Source organism: Daphnia pulex, chromosome 8 (assembly GCF_021134715.1).
Source record: "Daphnia pulex isolate KAP4 chromosome 8, ASM2113471v1".
Classification (NCBI taxonomy): Eukaryota; Metazoa; Arthropoda; class Branchiopoda; order Diplostraca; family Daphniidae; genus Daphnia; species Daphnia pulex.
In genome coordinates, this window is record NC_060024.1 from 10,902,569 (window position 1) to 10,911,819 (window position 9,251).

At 36.9% G+C, this 9,251-nt stretch overlaps 3 protein-coding genes across 5 annotated transcripts; all 3 read left to right on the top strand.

Annotated features, from left to right (window-relative positions):
• Positions 1 to 2,161: 2,161 nt before the first annotated feature.
• On the top strand, positions 2,162 to 3,700 carry LOC124199524 (putative defense protein 3). The gene is made up of 6 exons (XM_046595356.1): positions 2,162 to 2,477; positions 2,557 to 2,623; positions 2,724 to 2,854; positions 2,937 to 3,028; positions 3,120 to 3,276; positions 3,484 to 3,700. Exons 1-6 carry the CDS (start codon positions 2,295 to 2,297, stop codon positions 3,562 to 3,564), a joined length of 711 nt encoding a protein of 236 aa, XP_046451312.1. The 5' UTR covers positions 2,162 to 2,294; the 3' UTR covers positions 3,565 to 3,700.
• A 203-nt stretch (positions 3,701 to 3,903) lies between these two features.
• LOC124199523 (beta-1,4-mannosyltransferase egh-like) lies at positions 3,904 to 7,416 on the top strand. 3 transcript variants are annotated; one of them, XM_046595353.1, is made up of 9 exons: positions 3,904 to 4,070; positions 4,979 to 5,142; positions 5,204 to 5,478; positions 5,559 to 5,834; positions 5,917 to 6,063; positions 6,117 to 6,245; positions 6,330 to 6,553; positions 6,624 to 6,726; positions 6,796 to 7,416. In XM_046595353.1, the coding sequence occupies exons 3-9, from the start codon at positions 5,221 to 5,223 to the stop codon at positions 7,039 to 7,041; spliced, it is 1,383 nt and encodes a 460-aa protein (XP_046451309.1). In that variant the 5' UTR covers positions 3,904 to 4,070; positions 4,979 to 5,142; positions 5,204 to 5,220; the 3' UTR covers positions 7,042 to 7,416. The 3 variants fall into 3 exon arrangements, with proteins under 3 accessions (XP_046451309.1, XP_046451311.1, XP_046451310.1); XM_046595355.1 differs by lacking the exon at positions 3,904 to 4,070 and adding an exon at positions 4,748 to 4,892; XM_046595354.1 differs by lacking the exon at positions 3,904 to 4,070 and adding an exon at positions 4,783 to 4,933 and having other exon boundaries at positions 4,994 to 5,142.
• A 283-nt stretch (positions 7,417 to 7,699) lies between these two features.
• LOC124199525 (mitochondrial pyruvate carrier 1-like) lies at positions 7,700 to 8,615 on the top strand. Its single transcript, XM_046595357.1, has 3 exons — positions 7,700 to 7,861; positions 8,093 to 8,193; positions 8,256 to 8,615. Exons 1-3 carry the CDS (start codon positions 7,800 to 7,802, stop codon positions 8,417 to 8,419), a joined length of 327 nt encoding a protein of 108 aa, XP_046451313.1. The 5' UTR covers positions 7,700 to 7,799; the 3' UTR covers positions 8,420 to 8,615.
• Positions 8,616 to 9,251: the final 636 nt, after the last annotated feature.

The window sequence follows — 9,251 nt, forward strand, 5'->3', positions numbered from 1 at the left end:
GATTTTTCATCTTATTTTCTACTCTCCATCCGACCTTGCAGATGAAACAGCCAGAACCGCAACCCAAAAAAAGCAGAGAAGGAATCTGTTCCAGGGATTTTATTTTCAAAAGAAAGAAAACATTTTAAGAAAAAAGAGAGAGAGGTTGAAATGGATTGGTCGCTGCGGCTGCTGTCTAATATTATGTGCATAGCGCTGGATCTTTTCTGTTTCATCGTTGGCTATATGGCGCGGCGGATGCGTCAGCATTGTCTGAGCGGCGAACCTGCGCGCTCTCCTTTTTTTCCGATAAAAACGGACGTTTCTGTTTTGTTGGATGCAAGTTTCCTGGCTTGTATTCTTGTACGCTTTATTACAAGATTTGTTAAGCACAGCATATTTGAGGTCACCACCTATATCAACGCCGTGACCCGCCAGACCAACACTCTCATCTTCCGGCTGTTCTAATTCAGATTCTTCCTGATATCACGATTCAATTGAGCTGGATTACGTAATACGACGTGATCCATTCAAATTCAATGACGATGATAATTGCCATCGGAACTGGATTGGAGTTTTAACAGCCAGGGGTCGACCGTTTATGTGTTTGCCGATTAATTTTATTAAAAATATTTCATTAAAATGTAATTCCAAAATTTCAGATGGAAAATAGCGCGGAAAAAGACGTGATATAGACAGCCGTGATGTCAGTGTTGTGGAATATCAAGAGAAAAAAAAAGAAAAGTTGAAGAAAAAACACAAAAAATAAAAGGAAAGATGAAGAAAAGCCATCTCTGGTTAGTGTTAGTTTGGGTTACAAATAGAAAAAGAAACCTTGCATGCTGCTGGCTGCGTATAGATAGTATGTGGTGCGTGTTGTTGCGGGCTAGCATCACCATCAGCAACCAGAAAGGGCAGAGCACTAGCATATAACACCATATAGTCTCTCTCCCGATGCGTGTTTTTTCTTTTTCTCTCTGTGGTTGGGAAAATAAGAAAAAGGCGAGTGCTGCTGGGCCAAGAAAAAGAAATCCCACCAAAGAAATATACAGTTCAGTATATGTTTTTATTTTCTAAAAAGAAATGATTTGCTGCTGGGATGTTTCTGGCGCCGCCCAGTGTATCTTTCTCACCACCGCCAGCAGCAGCCAGCCAGCAAAGAAAAGCGCAACAGCAGAGGGGAATTTATTATGCGGCGCCGCCGTAATCGCTTAAAAGACGAAAGAAAAACCCAGCGCGTTTGGAAAATGGATTGCTCAGACTGACAACTTTTTTTTTAAATGGGACCGTCTAAATGTAGTATAACATTGTCTCGTATATAGGCCTGTGTGTAGTTATTCTGCAAGCTTTTCTCACACGTACTATAAGGTCTTTGGCGGCATAGGTTTTTACCAGCTGTTTCTGGCTATAGGAATTTGTATAATTGTATCGAAAAGTTCTAAATGTATTTGGAGTTTGGATGTCTGAGACGCTTATTTGTCGTTCAGTTATCTTGAAATGGTTATTGTCATTTTGCTTATCATAACCGAGGTGCAATCTTGGGTTTTTGTTTCTTCTTTTGTCTTGAAAACAATTCAAATTACGACAAAATGTTACTCCGCTGTTGTAATGAAGTTCCGCCGGAAGGATTTTGTCGGGGAAGTTATCTTCAAGTGAGGCTTTGCTATCTATACCAATAGTAGTTCATTGAGACTTTTGTGGGCACTTTTAAAAATCTACTAGGTTTTAAATATTCACGGTCAAAAATCCTTATCAGTGCTGGTTCGGTACAGCAGCTACAACTGCGTCTAGAACTACTTCAAGAACAGATCACAACACCATAAAATGGCACCGTACTAGATGATATGTTTTTTTTTAATAAAACGAAACCACCTACAACCGAAATGTCAAAATGTTCACACTTATAGTTCATGTAGTCCTTGTTACTTTTGAAAGGTCGATTAGAAAGTCTGATTATCAGGTTGGGTACTGCTTGGCAGCTTAACTATGATCTGGCGCAGCATTATGTTGTTGCATTTATCGGCTGTACTCAGGCGATGATAGGTATACAAGCAAAGACATGTACGACATACGTCTTAATCTTACAAGTTATTTAGTGCTGGCGCTGGTCTAAATAACGCTATATGATCTCTTATCACCTGTAACATCATCAGGCTAACGTATGTTGATACTGAAAAATTCTGTATACGCACAATCAGCTGCTAACATCCTTTGGTCGTGAAGCAAATTGGTCGTGTAACACCGTGTAACTGTATTAGTTGAGAATTGTAGTCCAATTATCCCAGGCCTAGATTGCCAATACAATTTTAGGGACAATGTCGTTTAGAAAAATCGTGGCTTCGCCAGTCATATGTTTGTACATTTTGTTCACTTTTTCCATCGGGAATCAGGTAAGCGGCACCCCAATCGGTGCACCTGCCGCAGCCTGTGGTACCATGACTCCAGATCATGGTGTACCTCCGCAAACTAGTGCATCGCCTTACGTCACGATTCCAACGGTAATCGATTCATCAAAACACTTGAAATTTACTTTACCTTACAAATTTAAACTAATCGTCTATGTTTTCCGCATTTCAGCTAATGCCAGATGAATCTGTTCGCTTGACTCTGTTGGTCAACTCAACCGGAATTTTGACATTCAAAGGTTGGTGATTGTATTTGCATTGGCTCTGTAATATTTGTCCTTCCGTCCCCAAAATGTTTTCATACCAGTCACCAGAAACATTTAAATTAAAATTGATTAGGTTTCCTTGTAATGGCATTCGATAATTCATTGGGTGACACCGCTACACCAATTGGTACATTCAGCGAAATTGTAGAGGGGACACCTGCTATCACGCCAGCAAATTACCTGAATTGCCTAAGTGGTTCAAAAGTAAAAAAGCAATTTTATTCATACATATCAACTCATCAAACTTGTTCTTGTCATCTTATTTTAAATTCCACGGCGTGTGCAGAATGCAGCCACACACACTAACAATACAGAGAAAGTGATTGTCAATCTTTTATGGGTTCCTCCTTCGGGATTTGACGGGAATGTTGTCTTCAAGTAAGTAACCTGCGTTCAAGAAAATGGTTCAAAAACTTAAGCGGGCATTCTATTATTTCTGTATCATCGTTTCACGCTGCCTGTCGCACAGGACGACTTTCGTCAGAAATGTTACAACGTTTTGGGTGAAGACCTTGTCGGACGTTATATCCGTTTCTTCTACTACAAATACTACAACTTCTTCAACTACTACAACTCCTTCGACTACTCCTTCGATTACTACAACTCCTTTGACTACCACAACAGCGGTAAGTAAATTTTCCATACACAGTGGTGAACAACGTTAGTTAAGTTTGATTCATTTTTTATTAATTTTTTGTTTTGTTTGATGTGCTGCATCACCAACCACCTGAATTTCATTCGTGGTGAGTAAACAAATATCCGAAGTGAGGCTAAATGTGAAGAACATACAGCGTCAACGTTTCTTTTTTTCTTATCTGGAATAGATAATACAGGCGGGAGCCCCTCAGCTGGCTCCGTGGATTGGAACAATCTTTTTGGCTCTAGTCACCTTTATGTTGGCTTCGTCAGCATAAATATTTCTTTAAGATGAAATGAAGTTGCTTCTTTACTTTCGTGATTAACCTATTGGGTCGAGTGAAACCGGTAATTGGATTCTTTAAATCGTCAAATAAAAAAAAGAAATTACAAATAAAATATTACAACCTTTAATGAGCATGCAAGATTCCCTTTTCATTATAGTGTAATACATTTTAAATTTTAATATTCACGAGATAAATATGTTGGACCAATAGGATGATAACCATTGCGCTCTTTTTACCTATCATTCATTCATGTATTAGCTTTTGTATGCCGCCGCGAATATTCAAAACTGAATAAGAGGAGAAAGTGGCTCGTTTGTTTCTGGGACTCACAGTTGAGGAAAACGGTAGTGGTGGCGTCATTAGGGGGAATGTAAACAATTCACCCAACTTCCGTTTTTAGGAAAACCGGAAAACACTAACCGAGTCCTTATGGACACTAGACAGTCTGCTTTTTGTTACAGAGAAGACAACAAGTGAGCTGCACCCGTTCGTACGAGGTAAAATATATTGTTAACATTTTATTAGTGATCTAGGAATTTACTCAACATTTAGTCAGTGCGAACAGCGAATAATTTTTCAAAATGTGCGTACCTAGGACATGTTTCTCTTTATTTAACGTTTACACGTAACTCTTCAAAAGCGCTGTTCCTTTCTATTGATAAGAAGTAAAAAATTAATAGACTTTGTCATAGAATTGTGCGATTCCCATGCAATGCGCCAAATATACGTGTGTATAATTTGTGTTATCCTCTACTCGACAATCAGTGACTCAAGATGACAATGGTTGCTAAATAAGTAAATATGCACAAGTCATCTAGACGTTTGAAAAATTAATTACCCAGGTAACGGTTGCATAACCCAAGGACTCTTATCTGTCCGTAACTTCGTATGACAACTAGAACCGTTTTCCCTTCCGTGTGCCACAGCCAGCTGAATAAAAACTTCAAAAGAGAAGCGAAACTATTTAAACTGCTTCAAAAATCCGAGCGGCTGGTTGGAGACATTGTTACGATTGTCTAACTACGCACCCCCTGTTGACGATAATACATATTTTCCCTTATATGATTAGCTAAAGAAACGATGTTTACCAAGGACGTCCTTCCTTTTTTGTTGTGTAACTATTTACCGTTCGTGTGTAAAAGCGTGTAGTTCTTGAAAAAAAACGTTTACGTAGAGCATAAAAGGAATTTAGTGCAAGCGTGCAACTGTGTTAAACGTCGTCTGCTGTCTGCGCTCATGTTCATTTTCAACCGTTTTTGTTGATAAACTTTGCTTTTTGCTATTGTTTTTATTTTTACTTCGAATTAGTTTTAGAAGCAGTAAGACATTTAATTAAACAAGATTATTTTCTTGTTTCGTGGTATTAACTTAATTTCGTGGTAATTATTTAACTATCATTCAACAGTTCCATGGTTTTCAGTGTTGGATATGAGATAAGATTTTGGAAGATATTGAATCCTCCAGTGTCTGAAGATTGCTGAAGATGGTCTAATCTGACGAACATTGCTTTATAAATCCATGAAAAGACCTTTTATTTCTGAAATTCTTATTTCAGTGGTGCTAACACATGTAAGAAATAGTTTACGTTCTAAATGAATTGTCCGCTAACTACATCACATTTTTCTAACAGGTTAGCTCAGCTGTAACATGGCTTTACTACATTTAGGAAATATATTACTACTATTTGGTATTACTGCCATTTTCATCCATTATGGATCAAATTTTGGATCTCATTCTGATAATGGTTCTCCACAATCATTTAAGAGCTCATGGGAAGTATATGGCTGGTTCTCATTAGTTCTCTACTTATGTCAGTATCTGGCACTTTTGGCCTTACCTCAAGCTGTTTTCAATTTTCTGGGATTCATTTTATTCAATCCATTTCCAGCTGATCCCCAAATTAAGGTAATTAATGATTACAGAAAAGGCAATCTTATTTTATATGACATTTTTAACACTGATCAACATTTGTTTCCCTATTTCAGAAATCTATTCAATTGCCTGACTCAGTTCCTTTTATATGTTTCCGTGTTGTGACTAGAGGAGATTACTCTAATCTAGTACAAAACAATGTAAAAAAAAACATTGACACCTGTTTGAATGTGGGACTTCAGAATTTTATTGTTGAAGTAGTAGCTGATAGATCAATATCACTAAATCCTTCACAGCATGCTTGTGAAGTGGTTGTACCTGTTGATTACCAGACTAAATCTGGAGCTATGTTTAAAGCTAGAGCACTACAATACTGTCTGGAGAAAGGGGTAAACATAAATTCAACTGTTTGTAAACTACTTTTAAATGTGTAACATTTTTCATACAGTGAATTTATTTTTTGAATCACAGGTAAATCGACTGAACGATGATGACTGGGTAGTTCATCTTGATGAAGAGACTGTTTTGACTGCCAGTAGTGTAAAGGGTATAATCAATTTTGTTTGTAATGGTAAGCACAAGTTTGGCCAAGGGTTGATTACCTATGCGCACGGAAAGGTAAGCTAGAATTCTTTTTTTCTTGTCCTTTGTTGTAACATTTTTTCTTCTAGATAGTTAATCAGTTCACTACATTGTGCGATACACTTCGAGTTGCTGAGGACATGGGAAAGATTCAATTCCAACTCCGGGTTTTACGAATGCCGATTCTAGGCTGGAAAGGATCGTTTGTCGTTTCTCATGTAATTATATGTTTCTAGGATTAAATGAATATCATTTTATTAATTATCATTTTATGTAACATAAATTTTTCTAAAATTTTAAAGTTGGGGTCAGAACGTAAGGTGTCCTTCGACAATGGCCGTGACAGTTCTGTAGCTGAAGACACGTATTTTGGCATCCGCGCTGCTAGCCTGGGCTATTCTTTTGATTTTATTCAAGGTGACATGCACGAGCAATCTCCGTTCACTTTGATGGATTTTTTACAACAGAGAAAGCGCTGGCTTCAGGGGCTTTTACTAGTCGCTCACTCATCCTACATTCCTTTTAGGTATTATGCGTAAACATTTTTTTAAAATAAATATTATTTTGTCTATTGACATCCGTTTTCTGTGATTTAGATATCGATTTTTATTGGGGGTAAGTGTTTATTCCTGGATTACCATGCCTTTGACGACCGCCAATCTTTTTTTGAAACCGGTATGCCCCATTGCCATCCCACACGTAAGTATTTCTGTTACAAGTAAGACACATAATAAAGCGGACGTTCAATGCAATTTTTCCTTACGACAGATCGTCGATATTTCCGTGTCTTTTATCGGTGGAGTATGGATGTTCCTGTACATTTATGGTACGTGTCGATCCTTCAGTATTGCTCGCCTCGGTATCTTCAAATTCCTTTTGCTCCTAATGGCTGGAGTGTTTGTTACACCTTTTAAAGTTGTAGTCGAAAATATTGCAGTTCTATGGGGTTTGTTGACTCCCAAGCACAAGTTTTTTGTGGTGAAAAAAGACCTTAATGCAATTTGTGTGATATGAACGCCCATAGCTCGTGCTTCCATTTGCACAGCATTATGAGTCTCCGAGCCTGATCTCTTTTGATGACGTTCCATAAGAAGCCTGTGAAGTTGTTATGTTCCTATGTGCCAAGGGTTTGTAGTATAGTGCCACAGGTTCTGGATATATGTTGCTCGCATATAAAACACACAATGCCGTTTGTCTTTTCTAGTGTCTATTGAAAGTAGGAAATTGAAGTTGTCAAGGTTTTTAGAAATATTTGATCGTTTATTCTTCAAGAGCCTTAATCGTGTACGCGATGACCGTTATTTTTAAATTCAAATAATTGTTTTGAATATGTTGTTCATTTGTTGAATGCAATTTGTGTGGGCTTATACATAAAAATTTTAAACAAAAGACAACAAGACTCTGGTCTGCACCCTTCAGTATATGCTTACTTCAAATAGATTTCCATACAATAAGATATTGATGATAGCGAACCGTTTTTTAATTAGGTATCCAAATAACGTTTGAATTACATTTTATATTCCATGCGAATGCTTGATCGCGTATAGTTACCAGTCATGCGATACGAAAGGAAGGAAATCCCTGTGACGTGTTGGCGCAATAAAAACTCGGTTTGTTAATTTGAAATTGGAAGGGTGCCCACTGAAGGAATAATTCCACCGCTAGATGACCAGAATCGTGATTTCACGAAGCAGACGCATTGTGGTTGCCTGCCTAGATACAACAAAACACACATTTGTTTATCTCTGAACTTTTGTTAATTCTTTTCTAGAATGGCTGCCAAACGCGCAATTAATTATTTGACGAATAAAGAAATGCGGGAGTATTTGACAAGGTAATTAAAGCAAACTAAACCTAAACGTAACCAACCTAGAGTTTTGTTGACTTTTTTTAAAGGCGATCATGGAACATGATTGTTTGAAGGTCGTGTTGTGGTAGTTATCGGTTAGCTATGTTTAGTGTTTACTTCATATATTTGTATTCTCCGTTATTTTATTGGCTAGCAAAAATTTGATTTCTCAATATTCACGATTCCAAGTTTTAAAATAAATCTTTTTTTTTTCAGCACACATTTTTGGGGACCTGTGGCAAATTGGGGAATCCCTATTGCAGCTATTGCTGATTCAGGCAAGGATGTTTCACTGATTAGTGGGAAAATGACTCTTGGTAAATATTTATATCAAATTCCATTTTTTAATATCCTAATGATGTTTTGTTTATGGTTATAGCGCTCACACTATACTCGATGATTTTTATGAGATTTGCTTGGAAAGTCCAGCCTCGCAACTTGCTTCTGTTTGGTTGTCATTTTACAAATTCTGGTGCACAAATGTTTCAAGGCTACAGATTTCTAAAGCACAAGTATAGTAAAGAAAAAGAGGAAACTTCATAGTACAACTTGCATTTTTATTGTACAAGTATTTGTATGAAGATGAGCTTTGCAGAAAACTGGTAGCAGTCGATATATTCGATAGTGGCATATATGGACATTTGATGTGTTTGCTTATTGTCCAAATCATGTTTTTAACAACCACATTGTGATGTCATAATTACAATGCATTTTTGAATTCTCACAAGAAAAATCAAAATGCACCGTCTCGTTTTTCACTTTGAATGCTGACGCTACAGTTAGTGATGCCCTTATTACAGTTCACGTTTAAAATTACGCCAAAGTACTTGATCTTCTCCTAAAAAAGAAGCATGCAACATATGGAACGCTCCTTCGTGAAGTCTTGCGAAACGCTTTCTTAGTAGTTTACATAGGATATTTGCATATCTCATTTACATTGATAAAGTTGAAACCAAACTTAACTCTACAGTCTTATCCTTAGTTCCATAAACACTTTTATCTTATAAAATGTGAATTAAATCAAAATTTTCTTGGAAAAATAATTTAATTGTTTACTAAAATCTTGACTATCTTGATTACCAAATCAATCTGATAATATGGTGCTAATCAAGGTTGAATTGGGAGTGCTAGACTAGTGCTGTTTCTGAAGAAGACCTTGATTCCTATTTCCTAAACTAGAAGCGCTACAAGCTTTACAACAACAAAACCAAGGACTCATTATAATTTCCAAGTATTTCCACATGCTATTCACACAAACATTTCAAAGATTCAAAATTAAACTAAAGTTTAATATTCTTAAAAATTGAACAAATTGGCGTGGCGTTGAAAAAATTACAAAATCGACTAATTTACGATTCTACTCATTATACATTTA

What these genes read in the sequence shown, in the direction of transcription:
- LOC124199525 (XM_046595357.1), top strand. Translation starts at nt 7,800, where the DNA reads ATGGCTGCCAAACGCGCAATTAATTATTTGACGAATAAAGAAATGCGG. An exon ending in ATGCGGGAGTATTTGACAAG is followed by an intron (nt 7,862 to 8,092) that starts GTAATTAAAGCA and finishes TTTTTTTTTCAG; the next exon opens with CACACATTTTTGGGGACCTG. An exon ending in TAGTGGGAAAATGACTCTTG is followed by an intron (nt 8,194 to 8,255) that starts GTAAATATTTAT and finishes TTATGGTTATAG; the next exon opens with CGCTCACACTATACTCGATG.
- LOC124199524 (XM_046595356.1), top strand. Translation starts at nt 2,295, where the DNA reads ATGTCGTTTAGAAAAATCGTGGCTTCGCCAGTCATATGTTTGTACATT. An exon ending in ATTGCCTAAGTGGTTCAAAA is followed by an intron (nt 2,855 to 2,936) that starts GTAAAAAAGCAA and finishes CGGCGTGTGCAG; the next exon opens with AATGCAGCCACACACACTAA. An exon ending in CTTTGACTACCACAACAGCG is followed by an intron (nt 3,277 to 3,483) that starts GTAAGTAAATTT and finishes TAGATAATACAG; the next exon opens with GCGGGAGCCCCTCAGCTGGC.
- LOC124199523 (XM_046595353.1), top strand. Translation starts at nt 5,221, where the DNA reads ATGGCTTTACTACATTTAGGAAATATATTACTACTATTTGGTATTACT. An exon ending in AATACTGTCTGGAGAAAGGG is followed by an intron (nt 5,835 to 5,916) that starts GTAAACATAAAT and finishes TTTGAATCACAG; the next exon opens with GTAAATCGACTGAACGATGA. An exon ending in TCATCCTACATTCCTTTTAG is followed by an intron (nt 6,554 to 6,623) that starts GTATTATGCGTA and finishes TCTGTGATTTAG; the next exon opens with ATATCGATTTTTATTGGGGG.